The sequence below is a fragment of the Nelumbo lutea genome, chromosome 2, assembly GCF_056320005.1.
Source record: "Nelumbo lutea isolate HS-2025 chromosome 2, American lotus-T2T, whole genome shotgun sequence".
In the NCBI taxonomy this organism is placed as follows: Eukaryota; Viridiplantae; Streptophyta; class Magnoliopsida; order Proteales; family Nelumbonaceae; genus Nelumbo; species Nelumbo lutea.
Window position 1 is genome coordinate 10,751,524 of NC_142685.1, and position 18,586 is coordinate 10,770,109.

Below are 18,586 nucleotides of genomic sequence, written 5' to 3' on the forward strand. Positions count from 1 at the left end.
CACTATCTCGCTGGACTCCGCCTTTGTCCTACAATTTTGAATATGATCATTTTCTTTGAATGCATTAGGATTTCGGGAGAAACACATGGAAGAGCTTTTGAAAGTTTTTCTTTATGAATAATGCTTTGCTAAATATGGCATTCTGCATGCCTACAATATTTTCAACTTTATTTTGTTCCAATAAAAAGACATGGCCTTCCATTTTAGGAGATATTTGGCATTGATGATGATTTTTTGAAAATCACTACCCTGTTGGAGCCACATCAGCAATAGAGGAATCGGCGTTGAAATTTCTGTTTGGTTGGCCGACTTTGGTGATTTTCAGGAAATCGGCCAAAAATCGATCATGAAATCAGCCCTTTTCAGGGGTCACTTTTTTTTCTGGTGATTTCCTGATTTTTAACTGGTTCCGATTTTTTGAGGATGACATGGCATTTTTTGATAAATAAATGAACTTTTTATTAATTTGGAAAAATTAGCACATACAAGCAGCCCTTGGAGAGGCGCGAGCTGCGATCTCTCCACTAAAGAAGAAAACAAAAGTAATAAGTTACAGTTGTGCCCAATACAAAACATCCCTAGCTGCACCTTGCTTGGCTAGACAGTCTGCCATAGCACTTGCTGATCTCCCCACCCATTGTATTCTTAGGTCCATGTTTCTTGTCAGCACCTTAAAATTTTTAATTTCATTCCTGAACCACCAACTTACTGACTCTGGGTCTTGCAACCAGATTATTACAACCTTTGAGTCACCTTCAACTATTAGCTGGTTCACCCCTAATTGAGCTGCAAACTGTACACCTTGCAGGGCAGCAAATATTTCTGCTCTAGTAGAGTCTCCCACTCCTAATGGACCTGAGAAGATAAATATCACATTCCCGACTTCATTCCTCAACACCCCACCTAACCCAGCTCATGCCGATTTCTCCCACTCCTAACAGTCATCCAACATGGCATTGAATGATAACTCTAATACAAAAATAATCAGCCCTTGAAAATCATTACCAAACAGCCTCAAAGCCGATTTCTCAAAAATAAGCTTACATGGCATAAATGATACCAAACAACAAATTTTTGGTGATTTCTGGCTAATCGGCAAAAAAAATAAATAAATCATCAACGATGCCAAACATTGCCTTAATTTACCAAAAAAAAACTTTTAGTTCAAAACTAAAGGGAACCTACTCTTTTTTTTTATTCTTCCTATTTGTGATGACAAAAGAATCAAGAATATTTCCAAGCACAGTGTCAACTCCAAATATTTGTGGAAAATATTGGAAGCTTTTGATAAATTCACTGAGCCTTTTTACAGAAGGTGAACATAGAGGATTATTTTTCAAAAAAAAGGGGTAAAGAAAAAGTCCATTAAAAGTTCCAAGGGAAAAGGAAAAGCTACAATTAGGGAGGGTGTTAGAGCAGTCATCAATCAATTGATCAGTCACAACGATAATCTCCTGTATGATAGAGTTTTGAATTTTTTGTGTCTGAACATAGATACGGCAGAGGGTGGTCTTTGAAGGTCCAAGAAGAGATGACTGGAATTGGTTGGGGAAACAAGTGTGGCCAGACCCCTGAGAGGGGCTGCACTAGATACCCTGCGGAGAGGGGTCAGGCCGGATGTAGTTCCTGTGATTTTCTCAGGTGGAGGGGGAGAGAGTGAGTCCTCTTTTACATGGAATGAATGCTATTTATATTTTTCTATTCTTTTCTTAGGTGGAAGGGCTTCTGCAACCTTCTAGCAACCATAGTTTCGGCCCATCCATTCTCTTACAGTCCTCCTTTACATTGAATGAATGCTATTTATATTTTTCTCCTCTTTCGTTAAGTGCAAGGGTTTCTATAACCTTCTAGCAAGTAGCAACTATGGTTTCAGCTTGTCCATGCTCTTACACGGGCAGAGCTAGGAATTTTTATTGAGGGGGGCCAAAAACTAGCAAGCATGGAGTGGGGGGAGGGGCATGTCTCCCCTCTGCCACCCCCTGGCTTTGCCCCTGAGAGAGAGAGAGAGAGAGAGAGAGAGAGAGAGAGAGAGAGAGAGAGAGAGTTCTTTTATGTGGAATGAGTGCTATTTATATTTTTCTCCTCTCTTCCTAAGTGGAAGGGTTTCTGTAACCTTCTAGCAACTATGATTTTAACCGTCCATGCTCTTACACTATGGTATGGATTTTGGACGTGAGACATGAAGGATTCCATTGGACTTGTTTGTTCTTTTGTCCGTCTCTGTCACTCAGGATTCTATGCTCTGTTCTCTAATCGCAGGTCCCGTAAGAAGGACAAACTGAGGTATCGTTATCCTCGTGGAGAATCTTACCTGGATGTTATCCAAAGGTTTGCAGCTTATTGGTTTTCAATTTCAATGGGTAGTCATGTTGGTTCAAGTATTCTAATTCTGCTTCCCAGCTAATTCTGATAAATTTATTTTACAATATAAATGCAGACTAGAACCTGTAATTATTGAGCTTGAACGACAACGTGCACCTGTTGTAGTGATCTCTCACCAGGTTATACACATTGAATTAAATTGTAGCTTATTTTGATTTTTAATCAGTACTCGGCAGCCATATAACTGTACCATTTTGTTTCTATATAGGCGGTACTGAGAGCATTATATGCATATTTTGCAGACAGGCCTTTAAAAGAAATTCCACATATTGAGGTAACCCGTACTGAAATGTTTTGGTGTTTTTTGTTCTGTTTAAAGACAAAAGGTGGGGATTGTTTCATATACATCGTGAAGCCACTAAATTTGGGTAATATCCATCGTTTGCATCCGTGAACATATCTAGTTTGGCATTGCCGATTTCTTTCATCCTGTGAACGTTTCTTGCAACATACTAGATGGAAGTTTAAAGAAAATCATATTACTAGGAAAAAAGGATTGGATGGTATTTGAGTACTTTGACCGCACATCATGATATATACTGTGGTCCTAACCAGCACAGTTTTTCCATTTTCAGGTACCACTTCATACCATAATCGAGATACAAATGGGAGTTAGTGGTGTCCAAGAGAAAAGATACAAGCTCATGGACTGACTTTGTTTCAAGACATCCATGTTTTGTTGCATAATGATACCGCAAACCCCGAAAGTCCAGGAGGCAATACCATAGCATTTCTCTGTTCTTTTAATATTTTATTGATTGACAAGATGTTAGTTTTTAGATGAAATGTATTTCACTGTTTCTATTCATCACAACATTTTCCACAAGGGTTTTACACTGCTCATTTCATAGCCCTAAGGCTGCTGTTGAAATGAATACATTTTTTCTGATTTTAATATTAAATCATTCAAGAGGATTGATTTCTGTTGATATTTTAAATCTGAATGATTAATTGGCACAACTTATAGGATTTGGGATTAAATCATTTTCTAATTTTAGCCAAAATTCCAAGTATCAGTATCACAAGGAGGCAATTTTAAGAGACATGTTAATATATACGCTTAGGAATTGCTAGGACACGGTGGAAAAAAAAATTAAGACACACACATAAATATGGTAGGGAAACCCAAATAAATCTTAAAAATACATCACTAAGTTTCACCGCTCAATTGGCCGTAAGCCTGTAAATAAGATAAAAGAATGGTAAATCTATTGTACATCAACTGTAATTTTATAAGTTATGATGGAAATAGGAAATCAATTATTGCTGCGTCTACATCATTTTAGTATGGGCACTAGAAAAGACCAATACAATGCATGGGGCTGGTGTTAAAAGGATGCCATGTTATCTTACATTCAATTTCTTAATTGAATTGGTTGTGCCTGAGTTTGATTAGCTGTGAGTGAGCTTAATAGAAGCCTTATATTTAATTTTTGTACTAGTGGGGATAGTGTGATGTACGAGATTTATTAAGAGAAAGCTAAATAATAAAAATGGTCATATATTAAAATATCCCTTATAGTTTGTGGATTTATTAGAGTTTATCTTATCGTTAGCATTTTATTAAAACACTACTTATAATTTATAATGGATTTAATCAATCTTTCATTAGATGATAGTGGAAAATGACAATGTTGATCCTAATGTTCATTTAAATAAATTTAATCAAAAGAAAATAAAAATAAACTACCATTTTTGCCCTTAATAAGATATGGACAACCACTCTATTGGCTACATTTGTTCAACTTTGTTTTTTATACAAAAAAAGTGTTAGGGGCATTTTTGGAATAAAAAATCATGGGCTTAAGGGCAATACAAACACTCCTTAATGAAATCGTGGGCCTAAGGCCCCAATCTCGATTCTGAAATTAACCCCTATCCCCTGATCCTTGATGGGGATGGGTTCCCCGTGGGGACCCAAATTCCCAAAATGTTTTTAGATGATAGTATTTTTTAAAATAAATAAAAAATTTAAATTATAAATAATGTTTTAAATATGTTTTGATATATATATATATATATATATATATATATATATTAATATAATATAAATAATATAATAGTATATTTAATATAAATAACATTTAATACACACACACACATGGGGGGGGGGATTCCTATTAATCCTCGTCCCTGCCCCCACCCCCGCCTCGCCAAAACAATCCCCATCCCAAGTCCCATTGGGTCGGGGAAGTCAGGTCCCAATCGAGGATGGGAAAATTGTCATCCCTAAAAGTGTGTTATAATAAACGACCCTAATAGAAACACATAAGAGTATACAATTGTTTTATATTTTTAACTTTTTAAATAATTAGTAATTATTCATATTTTATATACTACTTTTAACAAAATAATACAAAAATAACAATAATTAATTTTAGTTAGGTTTATTTATCAAACTGAAGAAACCAACCAACCCAATTAACTCGACTCGAGTTGGTCGGTTTTCTAGTATTTTAGGTTGGCTTTGGTTCAAAAATTTCCTTACTCAACCAAATCGGATCAGTTCCACTTTGGCCATTTGTAAATCGACCAAAATCGAACGACCTAACCATGTATATATATATATATATATATATTAATATTTTATATTTTAAATATAAATTTTAATATGAAAAAGTGGGAATTTTCCCATATATCTTAGTCTAAAATGTTTTATATCATAAATCTAATTTTTTAATTTATTATTTAATAATTGCACTATAATTTTTAAAATAAAATTAAAATTTTAAGTTTAAATCTTTTGAACGGACTGACCAAACCAAAAAATTGACCCAAACCAATACAACTTGAGTGGTTCGGTTTTCACAAAAGGTTAGTCGATTTCAGTTAACCAACTCCCTAACCTGATCAGGTCAATTTAGTTGGCCAAATAGCCAATGACCGCATCGAACCAACTCATGAACACTCATAATTTCAACTAAATTAATAGTCTTATCTCTAATAAATAGCAATAGTTTAATCTCCCATAACTATTGAAAATTTATGGCAAAAATACACAAAATTTGAAAATATATTGATAATGAAAACTACAATAACTACAGAAATTACAAAAAATACAATAAGTACTAAAAATATATTAACTTAGTCAATAAATAGTGTAATCTCAAATAATAGTTTAATCTCTAATAAATATTAATCAATAACTTATAGCAAAAACACAATAAATACAATAAGTACAATAAATTAAATGTAAAATTTTCAATAATAGTAATTTAATCTTCAATAATTATTGAAAGTTTTCTATTAAATAACTTAACAAAATAAATTTATAGATACTTATTTAAAATACGTTTATCACAAAAGACAATAAATATTAATTTTAGTATATATAATTATATAATAAATATAGATTAAGAGTTTAAAATTATTATTAATAAATATGATTTTTTAAAGTTATTTTCTCGAATTATTACTTGATATAAGTGAAATTAATTATTTACAATATTATGTAAAAATATTAAATTATTATTAATTTCGATATTATGTTATAATTATTTTTCTACTTTATATATATATATTTTAAATTTATTGCATAATTTATTTATTTTAACTATTTAAAATCTAGTTATGTTAAATATTTTTTTATTTAAATACTTAAATAACTATTTAAAATCTAGTTATGATAAATATTTATTTCATAATTTCGTTATTTTAACTATTTAAAATCTAGTTATGATAAATATTTAAATAATCTATAAAATATTTAAAATTTTATTTATTTAAAGCTATTACATATTATTAAATATTTAGAAAAAATTTAAATTGATATCCAGAAAAACATAAATTAAATTGGTAGTACATAATCTTGTCATATATTTTGTAAAAATATAAAATTATTTTTTGTGTTTTTAATAAATATTCTAAAGTTATTTTATAATTTTGTTAAAATATTTAAATAATTCTTAATTTTTTTTTAATCCAAACTTTCTTTAGATAGACATAGATAAAAAGTATGGGAGATGATAAATAGGATTTAGAGATAATTTAGGAGAGAAACTATCTACTAAATTAGAGATAATTTTGGAGATAAATAGGAATTCGAGATAAATTAGAAGATAAATAGGAATTAGATATAATTTTGGAGAAAGTGGGGGATGTAGTTTAGGAGTCAATTTAGGAGAATAGATTATTTAGATTATTGGGAAAGTGCATTTCATTGGTTGTTTCAAAAATGACATGAAATTAAAAAATAAAAAATTCAAAAATAGAAGAAAATAGATAAATAACTTCTCTCAAAGGAGAGACGTGCTGACATGGCAGGACCAATTTTAATATATATATTCTACGTGAAAGTCCTCTTTGTTAGGGAGTGAAACTTTAAACAATCTCCCAGGAGAGATTAGTGGAAACATAATCACTCATTTTTAATGCGGTTATTAAATGAATCGCTGTTTTGTATAAACATAATTCCACGTTATAGAGACTTCTTTGTTTAATGTTTACCGAGTGAAACTTTTAAACAGTCTCAAAAGTGAGATCTATAGAAACTTGATCACTCGTTTAATTCAGTTATGAAATGAGTCATTTTTTAGAATTCGTGGAGGTGGGTGTGCTTTTTTGGGTTTGTAGTATAAGAATAATTTATTACTTATAAATAATCAAATCAAGTATTATTAATAGGTCAGATTTATTAATTATATTGTTAATAAAGCATACTATGTTAACTATTTTATTCATGAATAAAGTATATAATTAATTATAACTTAACTAATCTTAACTATTTGATAAATATAACATGAATTATCAAAAACTTTTAGTAAAATTAAAACTAAACAAAATTGTTAATTTTAAAATTAATATTTATTAGATTAAAACCCACTTAGCTTTAGGGGTGCTTATTTTCAGTGTGGCCCTATATTAGCACAACAAAGTAGGAATGGCAACAGGGCGGGTTCAGGGTGGGGATTATATTCCATCCCCAACCCCGACCCCCAAATCACCCCCCATTCCCGTCCCTGATCCTTGATGGGGAAAGGAGTCCCCCCTCCATCATCCTTGTTGGAGACCCGAGTTCCTGACGAGATATGTATGCACACATCCTGGATCATATTGTGAAGGACTGAGAGTCTGAGATAGAGAAATTGAGACTGATGAGAGAGAGAGAGAGAGAGAGAGAGAAAAAGAGAGAGAGAGAGAGAGAGAGAGAGAGAGGACCAATGCAAGAGTTGAGGTTGGCGACAAGAGAGAGAGAGTGCGACAGGCGACGACGATGGCAGTCGGGGACGATAGATGAAGGTTGAAGCGATAACAGTTGGTGAATGGCGACAACCACTCTTCTTTGAGTAGCTCTTCTTTCTCACTCAAGTATCTCTGTCCTTTGTTCGATGTGTGACGGGCAAGTGGCTACAACGACGATGGTCGGTGAATCAGTGATCAGCGACAAAGACGAAGGAAGAGTGGAAGATGAAGGCACGAAGCTAGGGACCTAGGGTTCAAAGATAGAGTTCTCTCTTCTCTTTGTCGAAGTATTTTGTGTTTTATGTCGAGGGTTTTAATATTTCACTATTTTTTAAGTTTTAATCTTTTAAAAAATGAATAATAATTATTATAGTTATATAATATAAAATTATGTATATATATATATTAATCGGGGATGGGTCAGGGCGGGGATTACATTCCCCATCCTCGTCCTCGAACCCGATCGGGGATTCAGGGGTAGCCCCATCCCCGACCCCGACCCCGCCAAGGTACCCCCCCATCCCCAACCCCGTCGGGTCGAGGAGCTTGGGTACCCATTAGTGTCGGGGAAAATTTCAACCCCTACAACAAACTGCAAAGCTGTGCTTGGGCTCAACAATTCAAGTTTGGCCCAAGCCCCGTATGTCTCAGACATAATTATATTATTTATACATACTTATACTACATATGATATATGATATTTTATATTATAAAATGTATAATATAATTTTATATACATATCATATGACATATAATATAAAATATTAAGGTCCGTTTGATTTACAATTGTAATCAGAACCGAAATAGGAATGATCTATTCCCAAAGTCTATTTGGTTCAAACAAGAAAGGGAAATGAGAATTAGAATTAGAAGAAATGAGATTTTATTCTTAGGAAAGGGACCGGAAATGGCCATTCTCTCAAATGGAAAAATGCCATTCCAACAGGAATGGGAATGAAATTCTAGTTCCACACAACAAAACAGTTGGGATTGGAATGGGCAATTCCTTTTCCAATTCCAGACCCCTATTATCGTGAATCAAACAAGGCCTTATATGTATTCACTATTTTATACATAAAATTCTTAGGCTCAAATTTAAGCCCGGTTCTATTCAGGCCTAGGCTATTAGCCCTTATTACAATTGCTAAGCTAGGCGAAGCCCATGTAAGATTGGGTACGAGCTTTTATGTTTTTGGCCTAAAATCCAAGTCTAACCCAAGCATGGGCCATAGCGTTATTACATGTGCTAAGCCCAGCTTGAAGCCAATTAACCAACTTGGCTCCACCCATGATCATCACTACTTAAATTTTATGTATTTTAATTATAATTAATAAAATGAAACAAGTATAATCAATAAATGTAAGAATAATAAGCTAAAATTTATAATTAATAAAAATAATAAATATATTTAAAAAAGGATTGGATGACATGAAAAAGATATGATATCAGAAAAATATATGACCAGTCAACTAGAATCATTAACGTGGTAGTCAATTAGGTGTTATTTATTAAAATTCATGGATGGGTTTTGATTCGTCAAAACTCTTTTCATATCATATTTTTTCCGCATCATAGATTTTCCCTTTAAAAACTTTGTTGCAAGACTCTTTTGTTACAATTACTATTAACGAAATCCATGCGGTCCGACTAATTATTTGTTATTTTTGGAGATTCCTCACACATGTCGCCTCACACCGATCTCACATGCACATCCCATGGTGCATTGGCGTACTTATAACATGCGTTATGTTATTTACGGGAGATGTTGCCAATGCACGGTATGTGCATATGTAAGGTCGGTGTGAGTCGCCCTCTGTAAAGAGCAGATGCCAATTCTTATTTCTGATGGAGAAGTCAAAAAGTCTAATATGCACTTACGGTCTAAGTCAAGAACTCTTTTGATGATTTTCAACCTTAGGAATAATAGTAACTACCCCCACTCACATCACCGCTGCAAGCCTGCGACCAGTCATCACCAATGGAACTCCGGTGCAAGAAGAAAAAAATTTCGGCCCCACAAGTAAGGAGCTCCAAGCTCTCTACAAGAACAATAAAATTCTGGCAAATGTGACTGACGCTCTCAATTCAAGGTTCTGTCAAGAGTGTATGCATTCCTTCTAAGTAGAACTGATGATGGCAGATTTGGCCCTCCAGTAAAATTGTGACACGTGGCACCTCGTGATAACTAGGAAAACACCCAGCCACCAAACTTACGAAGTTGGTGACCCACCTGGGCACCTGACTGGCCGGCCTGGCGCGACCTGTGCGCGGCCTGACACGCGCCTGCGCGACCTGCGCGCGGCCTGCGTGAACTGCGTGTGGCCTGCGCGACCTGGCCGACCTAGACCAGCCCAGCGCATGATCCGGCCAAGGCACCAGCTTGACGACTTGATCTAGACACTGACCCGCCGACTGACACAGGCGCCAGCTTGACGACCTGATCTAGGCACTGTCCCGCCGACTGACACAGGCGCCGACCTGACGGCCTGGCCTAAACACTAACCCGCCGACTGACGCAGGCACCCCTCTAACAACCCGGCCCAGGCGCCGACCTGGCCGCCTGACACAAGCGCCAGCCTGACGACCTCGAGGAGTTCACCACTGTACCCCAGTTTTGACCGGATGCGACGAGTCTCACCGTTTGGAGGCTTTTCACCCACCTAACCCGCGAAGACTCCGGTATATAAAGACCTCACCCCCCAAAGGGGAAGAGGGGAAAGGAAAGGGAAGTAACCCTGCTCTTTAGCTCTCTCATATTATCTTCAAAGCTCTCTACAATAAGAGTGCTAACTTAAGCATCGAAGAGCCCCTACCGGGAAAGTACCCCCGGGACCTCTGATTCAGTTCTCGCAGGTCCTTTAGCTCTCGCCGCCTACGAAGAGGAGGAAAAGATGGAGTTCTCGGAGGTCCCTTAGCTCCCGCCACCTACAAAGAGGAGGAGAAGATGGAGTTCTCGCAGGTCTCTCAGCTCCCGCCACCTACAAAGAGGAGGAAAAGACGGAGTTCTCGCAAGTCTCTCAGCTCCTGCCACCTACAAAGAGGAGGAAAAGATGAAGTTCCCGCAGGTCCCTCATCTCCCGCAGCCTACAAAGGAAAGAAGACCGCCTCATGCTGAGGGCAGTCGGATTGCGCCGCACCAGGGAGTTCCAACATTCTCTAAGGCATCGACCGCCTAGTAGGGAGTTCGCCACCAAGGCAGTTCGCCCCCAGGCAGTTCGCCCCCAGGCAGTTCGCCACCAGGGAGTTAGCCTCCAAGGCAGTTCGCCCCCAGGCAGTTCGCCATCAGGGAGTTCGCCACCAAGCAATTCGCCCCCAGGCAGTTCGCCACCAAGGCAGTTCGCCCCCAGGCAGTTCGCCACCAGGGAGTTCGCCACCAGGCAGTTCGCCCCCAGGCAATTCGCCACCAAGGCAGTTCGCTACCAGGGAGTTAGCCTCCAAGGCAGTTCGCCACCAAGGCAATTCGCCCCCAGGCAGTTCGCCACCAGGGAGTTCGCCCCCGGGCAGTTCGCCCCCAGGCAGTTCGCCACCAGGGAGTTCGCCCCCAGGCAGTTCGCCCCCAGGCAGTTCGCCACCAAGGCAGTTCACCCCCAGGCAGTTCGCCACCAAGGCAGTTCGCCCCCAGGCAGTTCGCCACCAGGCAGTTCGCCACCAGGAAGTTAGCCTCCAAGGCAGTTCGCCCCCAGGCAGTTCGCCACCAGGGAGTTAGCCTCCAAGGCAGTTCGCCCCCAGGCAGTTCGCACCCAGGCAGTTCGCCACCAGGGAGTTCGCCACCAGGCAGTTCGCCCCCACGCAGTTCGCCACCAAGGCAGTTCGCCCCCACGCAGTTCGCCACCAAGGCAGTTCGCCCCCAGGTAGTTCGCCCCCAGGGAGTTCGCCACCAGGCAGTTCGCCACCAAGTAGATCGTCACTAAGGTACGCCACCACCGGGTCGAATAACGAGGTACTTTGCCAAAAAAATTTACATCACAAAACATTGGTACGTGGCTGAAAACGGTTACATCAAGAACCTTTCACGTTATTGTCTCTTTGTTGGTTTGATCCTTTCTTATATTCTTCAGGGTTTTTTTATCATGTTGAAGGAGGAATAAAAGATGTCAGAGAATCGACAACTGTGACTGAAACCCACAATCTTTAGCAGAATCACCATAGAAGACGGAGAACCGATCTCTGGGTCTCCCTAAAGCTTGTCGCAAAGCCTTCACTTACCAGAAATTCATTAAAGATCAGGCCATTCCGATCGAGAATGAACCCCCAAATTCTTTACCTTTCACTCAGACTCTCTGGAGTAGAGGAAGAAAAACCGCTTATAGGAACAAGATAATGAAGACCCCAAGATTTTAACCGAAAAGGCAGCTTTCTTTTAAAGAAAAACAAAAACTTTCGACCCTGCAGTAAAAGACATGTTCAACCCATCGATACTCTTTTAACTCTTAAGGAGAAATTTCATCTTCTGCTACAAGCTACGAGGAATTGGGGAATGAATGGCCTTCTCTCTCAGAAGTCCATAAATGGCAATCCGCTCTGAAAATCGATTCTCTCTTGGTTGGGTTACTGTTATGGTTTACGATGATGAGATTCCCCACAAGAGGTCAAATGCAATTGGATTTTAATAGATTCCTAATTAAGGAGGTTTTTGTCTGATGACACCACTATAACAGGGCAAGTATTAGTCCATTTTGAAAAGAAAAGGGAGGTCTTTAGTCTTTAAAATATTACCATTGTAATTTAAAAAATGGCTAAATGCGAAGGCGTTTTCAGATGGGAGAAAAGGAGAAATTCACTCCAGCGACAAAAGGCCCCCCATAGCCCATAGCCAAAAAAAGGGGTTTTTACCGTTGAGATTTTTAAGGGTGTTGAATCCTGACCGTGAATTGATGCCAAATCCACGGGCAGGGGGGCTACAAGTAGACTGGGAAATTGTATTGATACTTGGAGTTGGGGATCGATCGTTTGTTCGTTTCTGGTCCTAATCTTAGCCCTTATAATAAGACCCCATAAAAGTACTTGCTTTCAGGAGAAATTTTATTTCAGTATTCTTCCCTGTCTATCCCTTCTCTCCGTCGTCAGGTCAAAGCTGATCCACTTAGTCAAGTAACCCAACTGATATTCCGGTGGCACCCGTTTTTATGCTCCAAAGCTACTTTAATGGTCAACGCCACTCTCATCAAAGAATTCATTTTTGATAGTTATGGATTGACTCTTCAGTTTTCTACTTTTCGTGGAGGCATATGCTCTTGTCTTGCGTTGGCACTGGGTTGGACAGTCAATACGCTTACCTGTAGGCTGTAGCTAGATGAGGACGGGGGCTTTGCAGTTACTCGCTGACCAATTAAAGAATCAGGCCATGGTTAGATGGAGGAGATTCTTGTTTGCCGATGTACTATTATATAATCTTTAAGTGCCGATCCTTTGTGCGTTTCTCATCGTCATCTCCAATGAGACATTTACTCCTTTTTCTCTCTGTTTTCCTTCAAATCTGTAACGCTTCCGTCTATGGCATATGCCGGGATGACCAGCGCTCCTTGTTGCTTCAATTGAACAGAAACCTTTCTTTCTCAACTCCTCTTCGTGCTAATGTTGCTTCAAAGTTTGCCTCTTGGGATGCAAGCATCGATTGATGTCAGTGGGGCGGTGTCACCTGCGATGAAGAGACCGGACATGTCATCTCTCTCGACCTTAGCAGAGAATTCATTTCCAGTGGAATTGATAGTTCCAGCAGTCTATTTGAACTTGCATATCTCCAGAGCTTGAATTTGGCATACAACGCCTTCAATAATGTTCGGATTCCGTCTGGGTTTGGCAGGCTCCTTAATTTGACTCGTCTCAATCTCTCCAACTCGGGCTTCGCAGGTCAAATTCCAATCGACTTCTTACAACTGACGAGGTTGGTTTCTCTTGATCTCTCCACATTATTCACCGGAGGCACATCTTTGAAACTTGAAAATCCAGATCTCAGAGCGCTTGTCCACAACCTTACAAGGTTGACAACTCTCCGTCTCGATGGAGTAAACATTTCGGCACAGGGACCCGAATGGTGCCAAGCCTTATCATCTGCACTTCCAAACCTGCAATGCTGAGCTTGTATAATTGCCATATTTCAGGGCCTCTGGATTGTTGCCTTACGGCTCTTATTTCTCTCGCTGACATTCGTCTCGACCTGAATAGTATCTCTAGTAATATACCGGAGTGCTTTGCAAATTTCATGAATTTGACCTCCCTGCGCCTCAGTTCTTGTGGGTTGACTGGGGAATTCCCGCAGCAGATTTTCCGACTACCGAAATTGCAGTCCCTCGATGTATCACTCAACCAGAATCTCAGTGTTTCTTTGCCACCGGAATTACCCAACTTGTTTCCTTGGACATGTCGTCTAATTACTTGAACGGATCAATTCCATCGTTGGGTTCGATTGAGAATCTCACCCAAATAAACCTTTCCAACAATCGTTTGGCAGGTCCTATTTCCTCCATTCAGTGGCACAGACTTGGAAAACTTGTTAATCTTGACTTACGAAACAATTCGCTCAGTGGAAGAATTCCATATTCATTCTTTGCCCTCCCATCACTAAGGAAGTTACAGCTCTCCCACAATCATTTTGGTGGTCGACTCGACGAATTTTCCAATGGATATTTGTCTCCCTTAGATACCCAGGATCTCAGTAGCAATAAGTTGGAAGGGCCGGTTCCCAAATCAATTTTTGGACTCCAGCGTCTTAGTATCCTCACCTTATCTTCCAACAATTTCAATGGCACGATGCAACTCGAAATGATTCAGAATCTAAAGAACCTTACAAGCCTTGATCTTTCCTATAACAGATTGTCAGTCGAGATTAGTGTTGATAATTCTACCTCGACGTCGTTCTCTAATTACCCCTGGATTACAGCGTTAAAGTTGGCCTCCTGCAACCTGACAGAATTCCCCGAATTCCTGAAAACAAATAAATCAAATTTGACCTTTCTAGATCTTTCTAATAACCGAATTCGCGGGGTTGTGCCTTCTTGGATTTGGAATATTAGCGATAGATCTCTTGCTTGTCTAAATCTTTCTTTCAACATGTTGGAGCATCTGCAGCGACCGTTGCCCGACCTTACTTCTAGTTCGTTGGACACCATTGACCTTCATTCCAACCTGCTCCGAGGGCCAATTCCAACTCTTTCAACACCATCTGCCATCTATTTGGATTACTCAAACAACAGCTTTAACTCCACAATCCCCGTTAATATTTCTTTGTGCTTAAACTTCACCATTTTCTTCTCTCTTTCAAGCAATAAACTTACGAGAGAAATACCTGCGTCCATATGCAACGCTAGTTATCTCCAAGTCCTTGATTTGTCTGATAACAATTTGAGCGGCAGGGTTCCTTCTTGTTTGGCTCATTTAACCAATGGGGCACTTAGGGTACTGAAACTGGGACAGAATAAACTTGTTGCAAGTATACCTGAACAATTTCCTGTTGGATGTGGCCTGAGGACGTTGGATCTCAATGGGAACAGATTGGAAGGACAGGTACCACAAACTCTTGGGAATTGCAAAATGCTGGAGGTTTTAGACCTTGGGGACAACGAGATCAATGGCACGTTTCCCATTTGGTTGGGGAACATGACCCAGTTGCGGGTCCTGGTTCTACGATCCAACAGATTCCATGGGCACATCATGGAAAATTCAGCATGTAATGACACCTTCCGGGTGCTGCAGATCATTGATCTGTCTTCTAATAATTTTACAGGTGCTCTGCCCGCTCCGTTCTTCAGCTGCTGGTATGGGATGATGGCCGATGATCAGGATGGGAAAAGTAGTGCAACATTGAAATTCAAGTTTTTTGATTTCAACAACCAAGTGTACAATCAGGATACTGAGAAGGTTACCAGTAAAGGTCTAGAAGTGGAATTGGTGAAAATCCTAACCATCTTCACTTCTATTGATATGTCAAACAATAGTTTCGATGGGAACATTCCTCCAGTGATTGGAAACCTCACTGCTCTCCGCCTGCTCAACTTATCACACAATGCTTTCACAGGTGAAATTCCATCCTCTTTGGGGAATTTAGCGCAGCTGGAGTCGTTAGATTTCTCTCATAACCATCTGAATGGGAAAATCCCTGTGCAGTTGGCACGCTTAAATTTTCTTGCAATCTTCAATTTGTCGTGGAACAATCTTATGGGAATGATACCCAGCAGCAATCAATTCCAGACCTTCTCCAGTGATTCTTACCAGGGAAACGAAGGATTATGCGGATCCCCTCTGTCGAAAAAATGCCGGACCACAAAAAAATGCAAAGATGGTAAAGGCTCATCAGCAGTGTCAAGACAATGCATAGATTCTGAGGAAGAGGGTTCAGATTCATCGTGGAATATGTTTGAATTTGACAGAGAATTCATATGGAGTGGACTGCTTATGGGCTTTGGAGTGGTAATGAGTATCCTTATGTTCACCCACAAAGGGAGGAAATGGTTTTTTGTCCCCTTTTAAATTACAATACTTTCAGAGTTTTGAGATTTGTTGGCTCCATTCCATATAAAATAAAATGGTTAACTTTTGTGACTGTGAGTACTGAGGAGATGATTGAAATGCATTTGTGTTTTGTAGAACAAAGTGGGCCCCTCTCAGTCTAATCAACATTCTGGTTAGCAGTCAAATATGGGGCAAATTTAAGCCCACAACCCCTTGCCACCAACTCACCATACCAAGACTTCACATCTGCTAGGACCGCTACCAATCTGCCACCATGGCCCATGGGTGCGGCACTTTCTTGCATCCCCCGAATTAAACAAGGACAGAACATCTATGGAAATAAAATTCAAAACATCATGTAATCATGCTTTTTCTATTTCCTAGCTAGTGATGGGTTTTGGTTTTCCTTTCCAAAAGATACATAATAGTTGCATCCAAGTCTAACGTTTAAAGTATCGATACTGGGCGTATCGGCCTGTATCGATACTCTTATTTTGTTTTTTGTTTTTAATTTTTTTTTTTTTTGAATCTGGATCAAGGGTCCTACCCCCTGAATCATTTGCCGACCCGAAACACCTCTTGTAGAGGCATATCGGGAAGGCTCCGATATAGTACGTATCAACTAATACGGGCCAGTATGTATCAATACTTTAAACTTTGGTTGGATCATCTATTTAAACTCAATTCTAATGGGGATATTTCTTCTGACTTTTCAGAAACTGACTTAACATACCTTGAAATTGTAAAATAGACTTAAATATACCCTTCATCAAGGAAAGTTCACATGTAAACTCATTTAAAACATTTTTAAAATCCAATTTTGTCCTTCTATCTCTTTTAATAGATTTTTTTTTTTTTTTCTTTTTCTGTCAAAGAAAAAAATTCTTATTTCATCGTCTTACAATAATCCTGAATGCATTATGCAAGAGAGATGTCAATGCTAAACCAAGTCAAGATACTCCCTTATCTTGGACATTCATGAATTTAATTGATTTGTGAGGTTTCAATTTGAGTATGCATGGATCATCATCTTTTATCTATAATGTGTCACTACGAGAATGCATTATGCAAGAGAGATGTCACTGAATTCTGTCTTTCAGTACTGTGCACCATTTTCCTGCTCTATATTTCTTGGTTCTTAAAGAGAAATTTATTTTTATGAGGTCCACTTGTACATCACTTTTGAACACTCATCAAGGAAAGCCACAAAAGCTTATCAGGTCCACCCACTAACAGGTGGAACAGTCAATAAAAAAGTTTGGAAAAGTACAACAGATTTAATACAGATTTCTGAATTTCACTACAGAGCTATAAACATTTAAAATATCAAAAACCCCATTTTATACATCAATATTTATCCATGAATTGGCATCAATTCCGAACTGGCACCTATCCCAACTATATTTTAGACCTAAAAATTTTAACCATAGACTGAACCATCATTCTCCCATAAAATTTATTTCCTATTTGATTATTTTTAAAAATTTGAAAATATAAAAAGATAAAACAGTTACAAGATATGCTTAAATCTATAGGGTATGTTTAAGTCTTATACCTAAAATAAATGGAGGTTCGAAGGGGTGCCGCAATTGATATGCTCTGTATAACAAAGCCCTTATTTCATTTGACAAAATTAAATATTCAGAGATTTTGTCGAAACTCTAATACAGAGACATTTTGCACGGTATATATGATTAAGTGGCCAAGTAGTTGGATTGAGCACATCATCCTGCAGAAATGTGACAGTTTGCCCAGGTAGCTTTTTTATCCGGATACTATATATAAAATAGTAATATAAGTTTAGGAGGATTTAAGCTTTAAATGAGTTATATTAAGAATAGTTTCACCAGAAAGTCAATTTTTTGGCTTAATAAAGTATAATGTGGTTTTTCAAGTTTTTCACCAAGCATAGCTAAGTTTTATATGTAGGGTATAGGCGATAATGACTGTTCAGCGCATCATTAGAATTCTTAGTTCCTCATTCGGAATTGATGTCCATACACGGATAGGTATTGGTGTTTAGGGAGGGGATATTTAACATTTTGAATTATTGTAATTTTAAGTATAATTCAGAATTCTGCAGGGAGGTGCAGTGCACTTTTCCGTAAAATCAGAAGCCGTTGTGTAAAAGCCCTCCCAAAGAAGCAGTGCTACTTTCACCGACTTGCTTTGATGAAATTAATTGGTCTGTTTGGCTCATACAAGTGTATTTCTAGCTTTTCAGGATTTTCACCAAATACTAGGGGTGAGCATTCGGTTTATTCGGTTAAAAACCGAACTGAATAAAAACTGGACTAAAAAAATTAAAGTCAAACCGAAATAACCAAAACTGAAAATTTTGGTTCAGCTTTCGGTTATGAAATCAAAATTTATTATATTATATGTTACAGATTATATATTATATATTATGTATAATAATAGAAAATTCGGTTAACCAATTTTTTAATTCTAAAAATCGAATTGGTCAAAAACTGAATTAACTGAACCAATTTAACTAAAAACCGAAAAGACTGAACCGAACAAATCAAAACCGAAATTTTCGGTTGGTTTTTCGGTTTTAACCGAATAGTGCTC

General features: G+C 38.3%; 1 protein-coding gene and 1 pseudogene across 8 annotated transcripts in view; both read left to right on the forward strand.

Moving 5' to 3' along the window:
• Positions 1-3,311, forward strand: part of F2KP (fructose-2,6-bisphosphatase) — a 35,924-nt gene extending 32,613 nt beyond the window's left edge. For 2 of the 7 annotated variants that reach the window (XM_088974122.1, XM_088974123.1), the window contains exons 20-23: positions 2,260-2,328; positions 2,438-2,501; positions 2,591-2,656; positions 2,958-3,311. In XM_088974122.1, coding sequence (XP_088830248.1) covers positions 2,260-2,328; positions 2,438-2,501; positions 2,591-2,656; positions 2,958-3,035 — 277 coding nt within the window. In that variant the 3' untranslated portion in view covers positions 3,036-3,311. Of the gene's footprint in view, positions 1-2,259; positions 2,329-2,437; positions 2,502-2,590; positions 2,751-2,957 lie in introns of all 7 variants that reach the window. The other 5 variants (XM_088974124.1, XM_088974125.1, XM_088974121.1 and 2 more) reach the window with 4 other exon arrangements.
• A 9,490-nt stretch (positions 3,312-12,801) lies between these two features.
• LOC148868522 (receptor-like protein 7) lies at positions 12,802-16,104 on the forward strand (annotated as a pseudogene). The gene has a single exon (XR_016106957.1). The product of XR_016106957.1 is annotated as a receptor-like protein 7 (transcript).
• Positions 16,105-18,586: the final 2,482 nt, after the last annotated feature.